The sequence below is a fragment of the Sprattus sprattus genome (genome assembly GCF_963457725.1).
Source record: "Sprattus sprattus genome assembly, chromosome: 18".
NCBI lineage: Eukaryota > Metazoa > Chordata > Actinopteri > Clupeiformes > Clupeidae > Sprattus > Sprattus sprattus.
In genome coordinates this window covers 6,010,758-6,028,715 of record NC_137916.1, presented here as the reverse complement: position 1 = coordinate 6,028,715, position 17,958 = coordinate 6,010,758, and the positions used below count along the sequence as shown (strand labels likewise).

The 17,958-nt window shown below is 47.5% G+C and overlaps 1 protein-coding gene across 1 annotated transcript in view; it reads left to right on the top strand.

Annotated features, from left to right (window-relative positions):
• Positions 1–16,508, top strand: part of pitpnc1a (phosphatidylinositol transfer protein cytoplasmic 1a) — a gene marked incomplete at both ends in the record, with an annotated part of 46,533 nt that extends 30,025 nt beyond the window's left edge. The window contains 5 exons of the mRNA XM_080856528.1: positions 380–451; positions 2,985–3,080; positions 14,494–14,649; positions 14,781–14,844; positions 16,207–16,508. Of these exons, the coding sequence (XP_080712654.1) occupies positions 380–451; positions 2,985–3,080; positions 14,494–14,649; positions 14,781–14,844; positions 16,207–16,508 (690 nt within the window). The remainder of the gene's footprint in view (positions 1–379; positions 452–2,984; positions 3,081–14,493; positions 14,650–14,780; positions 14,845–16,206) is intronic.
• Between the last annotated feature and the right edge of the window lie 1,450 nt (positions 16,509–17,958).

Here is a 17,958-nt window from a genome sequence, read left to right as displayed (position 1 = left end):
TTCATTATTCCAAGATGAGGTAGCGCACTGAGAAGGCCTGCTCTTGTAAGGGAAAGGTTGAGGACACATCATCTAAAGCTGATCTTGAGGTTTCACCACTGACTTTCCAGCACTCATCTTTTGAGAGAAGCAATAGTGTCAATACCATTGCACATGCTGGCTTTGAACTGTTCTTAGTTTGAATTACTTCAATATAATATAATAATGTGTTTTTTCCCATTAAACTACAGTCTTTTTGTCCCCACTCAGCATCCGATAGCTGGCCATAATTCATTTAAATCAGTTGGACTGAATGCCGTGACAAAGTTTAGAACTCGCAATTTAATTCAGTTTGAAGTTATCATGCAAAGAGCACTAATTATCTTTTTCTGTTCCGCAGTGTTCATTTCTGCCCAAGTTCTCCATTCATATAGAAACTAAGTATGAGGACAACAAAGGCAGCAATGACAATGTAAGTTTCTCAAGAACTATGGCTAACATTTGCTGAGGATTTAAACTTGATGATTGAAGCAACCAAAGATTTGACTCATGTTGGCATGTTTGACCCTGTTGGTTGGTATTTAACATGTCAAATGTGAACTGAAAGAATAATTACGTCCACCACCTTTAAAGTAATTGAATTGTTTATGTATTACAATTCTTATAATTGTGCAAGGTTTGCAGAGGCTGTATAACTCCAGTTTTGCGGTTTTCTTGCCATCTCCTTGTTTCTGGCTGAGCCGTTACTGTTGTGTTTTTTCTCTGTTTGTCTCACCCATAACGTTTAATTATCTCACAGTAACAATGTGTATGTTTAACCACATGCATTTTACCCATTCTGGGCACGTGCATTAATCCCCTCTGCTTTTAAAGGCTATATTACCTCATTTCTGTGCTCAGTGTGTCATTGAACTTCATGCAGTTTATAACTAACAAAGATAACAACTTTTAGCAGGGTGTCTTTTTTCACATCTTCAAACCTCCTATGGAAGGTTCTACCCCAGAAGCTTTCACTTTCTCAACGACTTAAGGCCCCCAGAAATAGCACTGATTGGTGCATCCAGCTGCAGCATTAGTAACACTTTAATTGCCTTTTTTATCGACCACACTCCCACTCAAGTGGAAGCACCCCGCTGAGAAAACCATGTCATAGAATAGGTGTGGCTTATTTCCTGTCGGTTCATGTATTGAAAGGGAGCCTCGTCTGTGCAGATGGGATGCTGAATATGATCTGGAATTGTTTATAGGCTAAGACACACGCTCAGTAGGAGACATGAAGAGGTGAAAATCAAATCAAGGTTGAATTTCACATCTGTCTTCTCATACTCAACTGACCAGAGCCATATATATCCTGCCTGGTCTGGGTTTGAGCTTCAGGCTTCCTAGCATGCACGTTTCCATAATGTGAAAAGTCTCATACTTGAAAAATCTCATTACGTGAGAAATGAAAAGAGACACTGACATGAGTCAGACCTAGGCCTCCGGGGCAGAAGATGAGTAGTAGATCCATGTAGAAGTGGCATTGTGAATGTTTGCAATTCATGGCCATGTAAACACGGCAGATCCAGAGACGTGTGCAGTCTCTTTTCAGCTTCGGCAGACTGCTTTATTCTGAAATAGAATAAATATTTTTGTTTAGTTTTGTTTAGGCCCTTTGTTCTTTTGCCCTGTCTGAAGGCTGTTTTCCATTCAGCATCCACTTGGCGTACTTAATTGGTGCACCCAAGGAACGGCTGGGCTTCGCTCTGGTGCTGTGCCCACCCACCACGGGTTGGGACTCAGGCTGCATAAAAATGTACTGCATCTGTTTGTTGATGTGTCACCATAACCTTGAGTGAAGAGCAAGAGAACAGTTCTGAAGGATGATTCATGATGATGTGTGCTCATCTTTACAGAAAAGGGGCATTCAGTTCAGTGCTTTTCTTTTTAGAAAAAGTCAAACCATTGGTGTGAAGGCTGCAAATAGCTTGATCTGTATCGTACTTTTATGATGCAGAAAATGGGAACGGCCCATCTGTCACCTTCTCCTGAGCCAAAGATGGACGCAGTGCTGTGTTTTTCCAAGGGGTTGACAGTCAAGGCAATTTTCTGTGAAAATGTTTCTGTGAAAACATGAGAGGCCCAACTTTTTTTCTGATTTCATGCACAGATGATTGATGCTCATTGGTCACATGTTGTTTTCCACAGAGCTATTGAATTAAATGTCAGTCATTGATCTGAGGATGTTCTACTCTAATGTAATCAGTCACTTTGAACTCACTCACTTGATGGATCTTTACCCCTAAACTAATGTTCGTTTTCTCTTGTCAGCTGAGCTCATTAAAGTCTTTCAATCAGGTCTCAGGTGAATTTGATTTATGTTTCAGTTCATTAATTCCCTCTTAAAATCGCCCAGGCTGATCAAGCCTATTCTACAGTAACCTTGTAGCACAGAGACTCTTGTTTTTCCTTCTCAGAACATCTCCTCGGTTAGTTTTAGTTAGTTGTCCACAAAGGCTCTGCTAGTCTTTACAGATCATTGTTGTGCAATTCTGTCCTCTGAGACGGCACGAGTACCCAAGTTAACCCAAGTTAAAAATAAAAGCTGAGTGTCCGCCTTCAGCACTCCTCCCTGCCCTATGAAGCTCAACATCAACATATATCACCCCTAGCTCCGCTTTGCCTTGCTTTGCTCTCACAAACCGGGGCTTTTTGAAGCCGAGGCAGAGGAACTGATACAAGAGGATTATGCAATGCTGTCTTGCGGACAAAACCTTGCAAAAAAAAAAGCAACCCAGAGCGCCATCTTGTGCTCATCAAATGAAAAGCACTTGAGTTGGAGTGCATGCTTTGTTTTCTCCCTCACATTACTCACACATGTTGTTTATTTGTTTTGTTTTAATTAGGTTTCAGCAGTGACTATGATTACTTTGTTTGTTGTACTTCCTCTGTCACCATATTCCCATTAAGCTAATTGTCCCTGTATTAGGAATATAACTCTCTTGTGTGTCACTGCTCTCACATAGATTTTCGACAGCTTGGAGAAGGATGAGGCGACAGAGGTGTGCTCCGTTGACATCGCCTATGATGAGGTCCCTGAACGCCATTACAAAGAGTCAGAGGTGAGAGGTCATAGAGATAAGGGGGGGTACAGACCACCGGCTGAGTTCAGACACTTTTCATGTTATTTACATAAATATTGTTGATGGATCCAAGCAGTTTAGGCAATTTAAGTGGATATAGTTAAATGTAATGTGCTTTTCCTTGTTGTTGGCATCAGTGCTGATTACATCAAATAGATACTGAACTGAGGTGAGGACCTGAATATCTGTGTTTCATTCTCACATTGCAACACAGACTTTTTTCAATTCTACAGGTGCATGTGTTTAAACTAGCAGTGACCCTGTCACGTCAGAGCCCGGACCTGCACCAGCCACGCCCACCTCAGCGCTCTCTCGCTCACACTCACCGGTGTATTGATCACTCGCACCTGCACTCTCACACACCTGCATCGCATGAAGTGTTCACGACGACTTATCACATACACCTGTCACAGTTCCTTCTTATACTCCACTCACCTTACACTCGGTGTCTGGTATCCACATCACAGGTTGCCAAACGTTCTTCTCATCTTGCTGACCGTAAGAGTTTCTATCTTCGCTTGCTATCGTCTAGTTAATGCTCCCTCCTCTCCGAGTTAGACTCGTGTTTTGTTTACCCTCCTGGGTTTTGTTATATTAGTCCTTTTCTTTCAGAGCGTGGCTCTTTGTTTTTGTTTCCGGGTTCTTGTGAACCCGTGCCTTATTTTCAGCAGTGCTGTGAGCCTGCGCCCCTCCTGGGCTGGACTATTACAGAGGAGCTAACGCGCCCTGTGTTGCCGTTCGGTATCCCTGTTTGTTTGTGCTGTCAATCCATTCGCGAAATAAAACAGTCATTCACAAATACCTGCAGTGGTTGTGTTCAGTTCCGTGACAGAATACCAGACCAAGAGCCGGATGGATTCAGCCAGTTCCGAGGCCGGTTCCTGCCCGGTTCCTGCCCACGGGCTGGGTCGGCAGTCAGCTGTCGGGGCTTCCTTTTCCAGTGCACACTTATCCTCGAGATGGAGGCTCATCGCTACCCGTCAGAGAGGGCGAGGATCGCCTTCATCATCTCCCTTCTCCAGGGTCGGGCGCTTCGTTGGGCAGAGACGGTGTGGTATCAGGAGGGACCTGCCATGGGGTCGTACGATGCATTCATTCACCACTTCCGGGAGGTGTTCGCCGTCCCTGAGGGGGACTCCTCTTCGCAGGTCCAGCTGCTTCATTTGCAGCAGGGCTCCAGGATGTCTTTTCAGGAGTACACGCAGCAGTTCCGCACGTTGGCCAGTGAGAGTGGCTGGAACGAGCCTGCCCTGATCACCGTCTTCCGCCAGGGGATCGAACCAGAACTACGGCTCCAGCTGGCGGGCTACGACGACACGATCGGCCTCGAGAGATTCATTCTGCTCGCCATTCGGGTGTTGAATCGGCGACAGCAGTGCCTTCAGGACCAGTGGCCCATCCCCTCCTCTCTTCGCGCATGGCAGCCCACCAGGGGTAGAGAGAGCGGCGAGGAGGAGCCCATGCACATTGACACACTAAGACTTTCCCCGGAGGAAAGAGCTCGCCGCCACTCGCAGGGCTTGTGCCTGTACTGTGGGGGTAAGGGTCACGTGGTGACGGAGTGTCCAACTCGTCCCACCCGATCCGGGGTGAGTTCAAGACCACCAAAGATTGAAGTGTGTAACCCCTTATGTTCCCCAGTCATACTCACTTCTCACTTCATCTACTTCCCTCACAGCCCAAGCCCTGATTGACACAGGCAACTTCATTTCAGGGTCTTTATGTCAGCGATTAGGTCTCCAACGCATCCCGAGCACCACTTCTTTCTCTTTGCACTCTATCACAGGTCACCCGTCACGAGACGGCAGGTGCGGCAGTTCACCTCTCCGTTACAGCTCAAGATCTGCGTTCTCCATAAGGAGGAGATCCAATTTCTCGTTCTGGAGGAGTGAACGGCCAACCTCATCCTCGGACGGCCGTGGCTTCTCAAACATTCGCCCGCGCTCAATTTGGAGACCGGAGAGGTGAAAGAGTGGGGCGCCGAGTGCTTCAACCGCTGCCCCATCGTCTCACGCCCCACCACGGCGCCACCTCGGGGTCACCGGTCCTTCTCCACCCCCGCACGTCTGGCCTTGCATGCCACCACGGTGGAGAGCACCACCAAACAGGTCAGTCATCAGCTTCCCTCTCCGTGCGCATCATTCTCTGATGTTTTCTGTTCCCAGCGGGCATCTCGCCTGCCCCCTGATCGCCCGGAGGATTGCTGCATCGACCTGTTGCCCGGTGGGTGTGTGCCGCTAGGAAGGGTTTACCCTCTCGCCCTTCCGGAGAGGAAGGCCATGGAGGACTACGTACAGGAGGCGCTTCAGCAGGGTTGCATCCGGCCATCCACATCCCCGGCGGCCTCCAGTTTCTTCTTCGTGAAGAAGAGGCAGGGAGGACTTCGGCCATGCATCGACTACCGAGCCCTCAACTCCATCACCGTCAAGAACCGCTACCCTCTTCCTCTCGTCCCGTCCGCAATGGAGCAGCTGCAGGGGGCTCAGGTGTTCACGAAGCTGGACCTTCGCAGCGCCTACAATCTCATCCGAATACGCGAGGGGGACGAGTGTAAGACGGCCTTCATCACCCCTAGTGGCCACTACGAGTACTGCGTGATGCCTTTCGGTTTGGCCAACGCCCCCTCCGTATTCCAAAGCTTCATGGACAACATGTTCCGGGAGTACCTGAATCGATTTGTGATTGTCTACATCGACGACATTTTGATATACTCCCGGAACGAGAGGGAACACATCCAGCATGTCTCCCAGGTCCTCCAGAAGCTTCGTGAGCACCACCTCTTCGCCAAGAGGGAGAAGTGTGAGTTCCACCTGGACCGGCTGAAGTATCTGGGCCACTACATTAGCCCAGCTGGCATCAGCATGGACGAGGGGAAGGTGAGCGCAATCAAGACCTGGCTCCAACCCAAGACGGTGAAGGCGCTTCCTCGGCTTCGCAAACTTCTATAGACGCTTCATCCGAGGTTACAGCCAAATCACAGCGCCCCTAACCACTCTACTACGGGGCCAGCCGAGGTCCTTACCCTGGAACCCTGAGGCCGTCGCGGCCTTTACCCTGCTGAAGGATGCTTTCGGAACCGCCCCCATCCTCACCCTGCCGGATTCGGAGGTCCCATTTCTCGTGGAGGTAGATGCCTCGAAGACAGGAGCGGGGGCGGCCCTCTCCCAGCGCTTCGGGTCACCATCGCGGCTCCACCCATGTGCCGTTCAGCCCGGCGGAGCTAAATTATGATGTTGGGGATCGTGAACTCCTGGCGGTGAAGCTCGCCCTGGAAGAATGGCGACACTGGTTTGAGGGGGCTCGATTCCTCTTCACCGTGCTCACTGACCACAAGAACCTGGAGTACATCCGAGAGGCCCGCAGCCTGAACCCCAGGCAGGCCAGGTGGGCTCTCTTCTTCACTCGTTTCGACTTCTCTCTCTCATACCGACCCGGGTCGAAGAAGGCAGACGCGTTGTCACGGCTCCACGAGAGTGAGGTGAGCACGGAGGAGCCCGAGAAGATCCTGCCCAAGGTCCTGATCGTCGCCCCCATCCAGTGGCACCTGGAGGAGGAGATTCGCCAAGCGCAGCAGCAAGATCCTGCTCCGCCGGGCACCCCCTCCGGAAAGACTTATCTTCCTGCGTCCCTGCGAGAGCAGGTCATCAAATCAGCACACACCTCACTGGGCACAGGTCATCCAGGGGTCAATGTGACCCTCTCGCTTCTTCAAGACCGGTTCTGGTGGCATGGCATGGCCGAGTCAGTTCGTAGGTTCGTGGCTGGTTGTGCTGCCTGTGCCATGGCGATGGAAGCTGCAACCGCTGCCCATTCCCGAGAGTCCCGAGAAGTGTTCACGAGGACTAATCATATACACTTGTCACAGTCCCTTCTTATACTCCACTCACCTCACACTCGGTGTCTGGTATCGCACATCACAGGTTGCCAAACGTTCTTCTCATCTTACTGACCGTAAGAGTTTCTATCTTCGCTTGCTATCGTCTAGTTAATGCTCCCTTCTGTTTTTGTCCGGTTTTGTTTAGCCCTGTCCGAGTTAGACCTGTGTTTTGTTAACCCTCCTGGGTTTTGTTATATTAGTCCTTTTCTTTAAGAGCGTGGCTCTTTGTTTTTGTTTCCGGGTTCTTGTGAACCCGTGCCTTATTTTCAGCAGTGCTGTGAGCCTGCGCCCCTCCTGGGCTGGACTATTACAGAGGAGCTAACGCGCCCTGTGTTGCCGTTCGGTATCCCTGTTTGTTTGTGCTGTCAATCCATTCGCGAAATAAAACAGTCATTCACAAATACCTGCAGTGGTTGTGTTCAGTTCCGTGACAGAATACCAGACCAAGAGCCGGATGGATTCAGCCAGTTCCGAGGCCGGTTCCTGCCCGGTTCCTGCCCACGGGCTGGGTCGGCAGTCAGCTGTCGGGGCTTCCTTTTCCAGTGCACACTTATCCTCGAGATGGAGGCTCATCGCTACCCGTCAGAGAGGGCGAGGATCGCCTTCATCATCTCCCTTCTCCAGGGTCGGGCGCTTCGTTGGGCAGAGACGGTGTGGTATCAGGAGGGACCTGCCATGGGGTCGTACGATGCATTCATTCACCACTTCCGGGAGGTGTTCGCCGTCCCTGAGGGGGACTCCTCTTCGCAGGTCCAGCTGCTTCATTTGCAGCAGGGCTCCAGGATGTCTTTTCAGGAGTACACGCAGCAGTTCCGCACGTTGGCCAGTGAGAGTGGCTGGAACGAGCCTGCCCTGATCACCGTCTTCCGCCAGGGGATCGAACCAGAACTACGGCTCCAGCTGGCGGGCTACGACGACACGATCGGCCTCGAGAGATTCATTCTGCTCGCCATTCGGGTGTTGAATCGGCGACAGCAGTGCCTTCAGGACCAGTGGCCCATCCCCTCCTCTCTTCGCGCATGGCAGCCCACCAGGGGTAGAGAGAGCGGCGAGGAGGAGCCCATGCACATTGACACACTAAGACTTTCCCCGGAGGAAAGAGCTCGCCGCCACTCGCAGGGCTTGTGCCTGTACTGTGGGGGTAAGGGTCACGTGGTGACGGAGTGTCCAACTCGTCCCACCCGATCCGGGGTGAGTTCAAGACCACCAAAGATTGAAGTGTGTAACCCCTTATGTTCCCCAGTCATACTCACTTCTCACTTCATCTACTTCCCTCACAGCCCAAGCCCTGATTGACACAGGCAACTTCATTTCAGGGTCTTTATGTCAGCGATTAGGTCTCCAACGCATCCCGAGCACCACTTCTTTCTCTTTGCACTCTATCACAGGTCACCCGTCACGAGACGGCAGGTGCGGCAGTTCACCTCTCCGTTACAGCTCAAGATCTGCGTTCTCCATAAGGAGGAGATCCAATTTCTCGTTCTGGAGGAGTGAACGGCCAACCTCATCCTCGGACGGCCGTGGCTTCTCAAACATTCGCCCGCGCTCAATTTGGAGACCGGAGAGGTGAAAGAGTGGGGCGCCGAGTGCTTCAACCGCTGCCCCATCGTCTCACGCCCCACCACGGCGCCACCTCGGGGTCACCGGTCCTTCTCCACCCCCGCACGTCTGGCCTTGCATGCCACCACGGTGGAGAGCACCACCAAACAGGTCAGTCATCAGCTTCCCTCTCCGTGCGCATCATTCTCTGATGTTTTCTGTTCCCAGCGGGCATCTCGCCTGCCCCCTGATCGCCCGGAGGATTGCTGCATCGACCTGTTGCCCGGTGGGTGTGTGCCGCTAGGAAGGGTTTACCCTCTCGCCCTTCCGGAGAGGAAGGCCATGGAGGACTACGTACAGGAGGCGCTTCAGCAGGGTTGCATCCGGCCATCCACATCCCCGGCGGCCTCCAGTTTCTTCTTCGTGAAGAAGAGGCAGGGAGGACTTCGGCCATGCATCGACTACCGAGCCCTCAACTCCATCACCGTCAAGAACCGCTACCCTCTTCCTCTCGTCCCGTCCGCAATGGAGCAGCTGCAGGGGGCTCAGGTGTTCACGAAGCTGGACCTTCGCAGCGCCTACAATCTCATCCGAATACGCGAGGGGGACGAGTGTAAGACGGCCTTCATCACCCCTAGTGGCCACTACGAGTACTGCGTGATGCCTTTCGGTTTGGCCAACGCCCCCTCCGTATTCCAAAGCTTCATGGACAACATGTTCCGGGAGTACCTGAATCGATTTGTGATTGTCTACATCGACGACATTTTGATATACTCCCGGAACGAGAGGGAACACATCCAGCATGTCTCCCAGGTCCTCCAGAAGCTTCGTGAGCACCACCTCTTCGCCAAGAGGGAGAAGTGTGAGTTCCACCTGGACCGGCTGAAGTATCTGGGCCACTACATTAGCCCAGCTGGCATCAGCATGGACGAGGGGAAGGTGAGCGCAATCAAGACCTGGCTCCAACCCAAGACGGTGAAGGCGCTTCCTCGGCTTCGCAAACTTCTATAGACGCTTCATCCGAGGTTACAGCCAAATCACAGCGCCCCTAACCACTCTACTACGGGGCCAGCCGAGGTCCTTACCCTGGAACCCTGAGGCCGTCGCGGCCTTTACCCTGCTGAAGGATGCTTTCGGAACCGCCCCCATCCTCACCCTGCCGGATTCGGAGGTCCCATTTCTCGTGGAGGTAGATGCCTCGAAGACAGGAGCGGGGGCGGCCCTCTCCCAGCGCTTCGGGTCACCATCGCGGCTCCACCCATGTGCCGTTCAGCCCGGCGGAGCTAAATTATGATGTTGGGGATCGTGAACTCCTGGCGGTGAAGCTCGCCCTGGAAGAATGGCGACACTGGTTTGAGGGGGCTCGATTCCTCTTCACCGTGCTCACTGACCACAAGAACCTGGAGTACATCCGAGAGGCCCGCAGCCTGAACCCCAGGCAGGCCAGGTGGGCTCTCTTCTTCACTCGTTTCGACTTCTCTCTCTCATACCGACCCGGGTCGAAGAAGGCAGACGCGTTGTCACGGCTCCACGAGAGTGAGGTGAGCACGGAGGAGCCCGAGAAGATCCTGCCCAAGGTCCTGATCGTCGCCCCCATTCAGTGGCACCTGGAGGAGGAGATTCGCCAAGCGCAGCAGCAAGATCCTGCTCCGCCGGGCACCCCCTCCGGAAAGACTTATCTTCCTGCGTCCCTGCGAGAGCAGGTCATCAAATCAGCACACACCTCACTGGGCACAGGTCATCCAGGGGTCAATGTGACCCTCTCGCTTCTTCAAGACCGGTTCTGGTGGCATGGCATGGCCGAGTCAGTTCGTAGGTTCGTGGCTGGTTGTGCTGCCTGTGCCATGGCGATGGAAGCTGCAACCGCTGCCCATTCCCGAGAGTCCCGAGAAGTGTTCACGAGGACTAATCATATACACTTGTCACAGTCCCTTCTTATACTCCACTCACCTCACACTCGGTGTCTGGTATCGCACATCACAGGTTGCCAAACGTTCTTCTCATCTTACTGACCGTAAGAGTTTCTATCTTCGCTTGCTATCGTCTAGTTAATGCTCCCTTCTGTTTTTGTCCGGTTTTGTTTAGCCCTGTCCGAGTTAGACCTGTGTTTTGTTAACCCTCCTGGGTTTTGTTATATTAGTCCTTTTCTTTAAGAGCGTGGCTCTTTGTTTTTGTTTCCGGGTTCTTGTGAACCCGTGCCTTATTTTCAGCAGTGCTGTGAGCCTGCGCCCCTCCTGGGCTGGACTATTACCGAGGAGCGAACGCGCCCTGTGTTGCCGTTCGGTATCCCTGTTTGTTTGTGCTGTCAATCCATTCGCGAAATAAAACAGTCATTCACGAATACCTGCAGTGGTCGTGTTCAGTTCCGTGACAGACCCTCAGACACCTTTAGAGATCAGTTAAGCGAAATGTATGCTACTCCGATTCACGGAGTCGGAAACAGGGGAAGCCTCTCCGATTTTTAACCGCTCTCTCCGAACCCTGTCCGAGCACCTCGGAGAGGCTGTCGTGCACCGACTAATTTTCCTAACTTGGAGAGCTTGAAGTACCATACATTTACCTTAAGTCCAGCCGTTGGCCAGTGAGCATAGCTTCAGATGGACACCCCCCGTGCTGAAGGGCTGTTTCTATGTATTTCCTCCAGCCGTCCTCTGAATGAGAACACCCTGCTGTTGGATCAATACCTTTTCAATTCACTGCCTGCCTACTCTCTGTATCCTCCATTGAGAAGGGAAATGTTCAGCCAATCAATACACTTTAATGAATCAAGGAGCCTGTCATCGTTGATTTTCCACCAGGCCCGTAACTCAAGCTGACAGAGGCATGGTAATGTGTGAGTGACTGGCAGGCAGAGGCAGTCGGTGGCTGCTAATGAAATCGCATGCTGATTAGGATGCAATTAAAATCAGCAGTTTTTCCTCACTGGGACTTTATTGTTATTACAGTGCATGAAATGCCCTGTATTGTTAATCCTAGGCTTCTTCTTCTTCTTCTTCTTCTTCTTCTTCTTCTTCTTCTCACCTTTTTCTGCGATTAATTCAGCTCGAACCGCTTAACTTAGAAACTTCGTTCAAACTTTGTCGCGTAGGTCTTGTAAAGGACACTTATGCTATGTATTTTTTACTTTTTTAAACTTTATACTTTTTAAGATATTAAAGAAAAACTAATACAAATTTTCCCATTGACTTACATTGGGCCATTATGACATCATAATAGGGTCATTAAACTGGCTTGCACCTGTGCTTCACTGACACCTGCGCCAAGGTCCCAAGGCTCCTCTTCTCTCTGTCCCTCTCCATTCAACTGTATAACTAGGAATATTAAGAGACACCTTCCATACTCTACTTTTTTTTCTCTCACACTCAATCTCTCTCTCTCAATATTTTCCGTTTTCACTCTCTCTTTACTGTCTTTAACAAGAGCCACACTTGTTCTCTCTTCTCTCCTCTCTTCTTTCTTAATTCCACTCTTCCTTCCTTTCTTTTTTCCTTTCTTCCACTCTTCTTTCCTTCTTCCACTCTTCTTTCCTCTCTTTTTCCCTTCTTCCACTCTTCTTTCCTTCTTCCGCTCTTTCCTTCTTTCACTCTTCTTTCTTTTCTTCTTTCTTTCTTCCACTCTTCTTCCCTCTTCTTTCCTTCTTCCACTCTTCTTTCCTTCTTTCACCCTTCTTTCCTTCTTCCACCCTTCTTTCACTCTTCTTTCTTTTCTTCTTTCCTTCTCCCACTCTTCTTTCCTTTCTTCTTTCCTTCTTTCAGTCTTCTTTCCTTCTTTCACTGTTTCCTTTTTTCTTCTTTCCTTCTTCCACTCTTCTTTCCTTTCTTCACTCTTCTTTCTTTTCTTCTTTCCTTCTTCCACTCTTCTTTCCTTTCTTCTTTCCTTCTTCCAGTCTTCTTTCCTTCTTTCACTCTTCTTTCTTTTCTTCTTTTCTTCTCCCACTCTTTCCTTTCTTTTCTTGTTTCCTTCTTCCACTCTTCTTTCCTTCTTCCACTCTTCTTTCCTTTCTTCTTTCACTCTTCTTTCTTTTCTTGTTTCCTTCTTTCACTCTTCTTTCTTTTCTTCTTACTTTCTTAACTTTTGCATTTTATGCACTGGTATTTCCTTCAGGAAATGCATTTTCTAGTTTATTTCATTATTCAGCGAGGGTGAAACAATACCTGCTCGGACAATCCAGTGTGGATTAATAGATCTTGTCAGTTTACAGCAAATCAAATTAAAATCATCAGTTTCAAGCAGTTTCAAAATAGAAATCTATTTGTGATAATAAGGGAACTAATAAATAAAAATAGATCCATTAGTTTGTGTATGGGGTTGGGGGTATATTTTTTATATACTTTGTTCCGGAATCCCTTGAGCAGATTATCTCTAGTATTCATTATTCTACTCTGCAAAGCAATTAAATAAAACGGTATATACCGTTATATTTATGGCTACACTGAAATGTTTGAATTCTGGTGAGCTGCAGAGGTCAAAACATTTGGACTGGAACTGGAAATGAAGATGCTGAGGAATAGCGCACCTCATTACACCTTCTTCCTCGTGACATATGGCAGGAAAAGAGTGTTTCACTAAGGGGGATTAATTAGCAGGTTTTGTTTTGCACCCGAGTCACGATCTGTAGGAGGCAATCTTTGTACAATTTTCACCCTCCTAATCAACCACAGGGTAATCACAATCACAATCAAACATTCATTTCTCAATCTTTTAGACGAACAATAACACTCTCCTCTGATATCAGTTATGATGCAAATGTCAGTCCTTAGAGGTCACGCACCTGGAGGCAGTGAGGACATGCACACAAGCTTCCATTCATGGCCTTCACACATCTGATGTGAATGTGGGATTCAAAAGCAGACTTAATTGGCCTGAAAGGAAGTGTTCCACTGATGTAAGGCTCAAGTGACAAGCAGAGGCCCTATTGTGTGGTATCGATGCTTTATAATTAGACTTCCCCAGTTCATTAGAAAGTGAAACAGGGTATTGTGCAACCAGTTCTGGTGCAGCTGTTTATTATTCGAGTCTTCTGACTATGTTAAGTGGCACTCCAGAACCTCACATATATCCAGACTTAATTCACCTTGTAGTGAGATATTGGCACAATATGATGAGTATGATTTTATATTTTTACTTTTTATATTTTCAAATTAAACCTATTTTGTAAGGTTCTGTACTTTTGAGAGAGAAAAAGAAAGAGAAAAAGGTAGAAAGACCATGATTTGTGTGGCAAAAGTCACTATGGATCCCTGATCATAGATATTCTAGATTTAGGTTTTCCTATAATTAATAACTTAATATGTGTATAATAACTAATATTTGTATAGTTTATTGTGTATGTTTATTGTTTGCACCAACCTCCCACAAAAAAATTCCTGGTAGGTGAAAACCTACTTGGCAGTAAAAACCTTTCTGATTCTGATACAGATTTATAAATACAGGTTCGTTTGTGTGATTCTTGGGTCACTTATAGAGCTCATTATCTTATGATCAAGAATGACTATGTACACAACCAATTAGTACATGGAAACATAAATATTCGGATACATCAGTCCCCCATATGAGCATTTCTCCCACAAGAATTACTATGCAAACAACCACCCCACACATGGAGATTCATTCTGTCATGTATTTTAGTGTCTTCTGGGTGGGCAGCCTCTACCATGGCAAGAAGGGCAGAATCAGGAACAGTTTCCAGTGTGGTCTTCTGATTTTTGGGTCACCTGTAGCTCTACAGGTGACCCAAAAATCAGAAGACCACACTGGAAACTGTTCCTGAGCTCTATAATCATTATCTTATGATAAACATATCTGGACACATATAAATGATGAATTTGATACTGGAATAAGTCTAAATAGATTGATGAAAATGCTTGGATGTAATCATAGCCACTATTTGAATTGCCTATCTTTGTCCCTAAGAACTTGCATTGTTTCCCGGGTTCACCACATTCACCTGACCAACCGTTTGTTCCTGCCTCTCAGGACCTTCGCTACTTCAGGTCAGAAAAGACACTCAGGGGAATGCTGCAGGAGGACTGGAGGGATACCCAGGATCCCATCATGTGCTCCTACAAACTGGTGACTGTCAAGTTTGAAGTGTGGGGGCTCCAAACCCGCGTGGAACAGTTTGTTCACAAGGTCAGGACCGCTTGTTAATCTGTGGATCCTCACAGCTCTTGTTATTGTCAGGATTTCAGATATTTCTCTCTCTCATTTTCTCTCTCTCTTTCTCTCTCTCATTTTCTCTCTCTCAATTTCCCTCTCTTCAGATGGTTAAGGATGTCCTTCTGCTCGGTCACAAGCAGGCTTTTTCCTGGGTTGATGAATGGATTGGTAAATTCTCGTGTCAATTTTTTTTGTTTCTTTAGCGCCCTCAGTTGTTAGTTACCAAGGCACTCCACAACAGTTTTTTTATGTAGAATGCACATCAATACCTGTGAATGTTTTTAAGCAGCTGTCACACTCCACATCCAAACCATGTATCCATAACATGCACTGTAGAGCTTATGCAGGTTAATTGCAACAAAGGTCTGGAAAACTTTAGCTTAGTTATGCTTGCTTCTAAAACCTCAGTTATAATGGTTGTCAAATGTCACATCTCATTGAAATCGAAATTATTAGCAATAACAAGACTGATGTATCGATTATTGATTAACGTTGTGATTCACGTTATTTCCACAATATGTTTTTGTGCCATCGATATCAAAATGAGCCAACATTTAAATTTGACGCTAATATGTGTGATCTGCAATTAATTCAGTTGGCCTCCTGCCTATTATGTAGTCTGGAATCAAAGCTTTCAAAACCACAAGGGTGCAATATAAAATCAAGGCCTTCTATAGTTATAATTAAATAACTTGGCTCACCTCTCTCTCACACCCTACTTCACTAACGTGTTGAGAAATAGGCTGTGAAGGCACAAGCAGCCCTTCTAAGCCTTCTGAGGAGGGCTGGCAAACACGTTAAACATAATCAAAAACATTAATATTATATCCGTCCTATAACACGCCAGTTTATTTAAACAGACTGAGCAATGTTACACTATTTAGTTTGTTTCGCTAAGGCTCAACGGTGAAAGATGGATACGCCGCAGAAGATGTTTCATCCAGTCGAGTTAAATACTAATAAACAAGTATAGCTCATTAAAACGATATATTTGCGTTGTGAGGCCATGTTTATGTGATGTAGCCCGCCCCAGTCTTGACAGGACGGGATACATTATCATGTTTAGTTAACTATTAATATGAGACCAGCCTTTCATAATGTTTTTATTAGCTATTGCATCAACTTTTGATTTATAGGCTGCACAAAATATCTCTTGTGGGAATCTTATTTGATGTGCTTACTTTTATGATTGGCTGAAATTATTAGCTTTGTAATTTATAATGACACTCTGACATGACAACTCCACTGCTCGTTCAGGTTAAAACGGCTTCATCTAGTGCCGCTTCCTTATAAGACACTGAAAATCTGCCTTCACACCATAGATACATGGTTTGTCGTAGCAAAGAGACACCTTTTTATTTCTATCTGAGATAGATCCATAATCATCGAGAACACTTTTTTGATTATCGATATCTGAAGAACGCACCGATCTCAAGCCTTAAATTTATGAGGAAATCCATTAGTAAGTGAAGCCTCCATAGAAACTGCCACATTTAGAGTAACGTATGACTGTGCGTCTCTCATCTCTAGACATGACCATGGATGAGGTGCGAGAATACGAGCGTGTCACACAGGAAGCCACCAACAAGAAGATCGGCTCCTTCCCCCCTGCCATTACCATCAGTCAGAACCCACTGGTGTCCTGCGGCACCTCCAGCGCCCCCACTACCCCTCTCTGCACCGAGGCCCCTGACTTCCTGCCCGTGCCTAAAGACTGGCCCCGCAAGAAGTCTGCCCCTGAGACACTCACCCTCCCAGACCCCGCCCGCAGAGGCTCCTCATACCGACTGCCCAGTTTGTTCTTTTGGCCCAGCTCGACCCAGAACGAGTGAGAGAGGAGACTTCAGCCCCTTCTGGGCACAGAATGCAACCTCTGGGGATGTCATGGTTCTGATTCTGTTATGGTTCAGTCTGAGACACAGAGAGGAAGAGAGAACCAAGGCAGACGCTCAAGATATACAGTGGAGACTCCAGACCTTTTCATCCTGAGGTTTCTATTTTTAGTTCAGGTTTTGTGAAAACTGTCTCACTGAACTGCTTCACAAAATGTCAGGATTCATTAACAGAATGACGCTGAAACTTTGGATAAAGAGAGGATTTATTTGTTATGGAGCCAGAAAACTATTTACAGTTTATTTAGGGGCTTACCAGCCAAAATGCAGGCACAGTGTGGTTTCTCAAAGGCACACTACATATGTGAACTGTCCAAAACATTCACAAGTCCAGGCATCTCCCGTTCTGTGACCCTTTGGTGCCATCCACTGACTAAACCTGCTCATGCATTAGTGCTCAGGGTGCTTGACCTGTTGGGGAATCATTTTATTCTCTGATTCCTGATTCAGTGCACATAGTGATGTCTGTTGATTGTACATAGTGATGTCAGTTTCTACTGTATTGTATATTCAGACTGGTTCTATTTTGAGCATCTCCTCCCAGATTGTTGACCTGATGATGAGGTGTAAATAACTCAAAGACATGATTGAATAGGAAGTGAGACCATATCTTAAGGATATTTCTGAGTCCATTTCAGCAAATTTGGTACATGGGTTGGTTTCTGTGAAAGTACAGACTGATTGCATGAACTGTATGATCCAGACACAGACATGATGCTGAGGAGGCCAATCCTTTGCTGAACAACAATGTGATGGGCCTCAATTCTCTGGTTTGATTGTCTGGTACCATCTAATGGCAACAAGTGGCTGGCTTTACAGCAAAAGTGCAATTAATTTTCAGGAACCTTGAAAATGTTTTCTGAGAAATGTCCTAATGTAATGTGTGAGTCCATAGGTGCAAGTTGTTGAGGTGCTATGCCCCTTTTGTGTATTCTTTACAGGAAGATTAGCATGAGGAAAACTCCTGATAGACTCTGAGGTAAATTAATTGCAGGCACAGCAACCTACAGTAGTTGTCCTTAGATAGAAGAACCCCAACCTGTTGGGAAACAAAATAACTGGTGAACAATACATAATTAGGAGGCATCCTTTCCAAGAGGCCAGAGCTCTTTGTTTCAGTTTCCCTGATCTGTAAAGCCCGCATGAGACGGCTTGATAAGAATTCCAACCTCACCACCTCAACAAGATCAACATACAGAACTACAGTTACAGAACTTAAGAAAGATGAATCTAGTGCTCTGTCCTTTGAACACGATTGGTCGGCTATGCCGTGGCATGAAATATCTTTTTTATACTCTGCACACAGTGATACCATAAAGCAGTGCTTCATAAGCTGGATAGTATTTGTAACACCCATTGCCTCTTGCGAATGTTCACCCAGCCACATTCA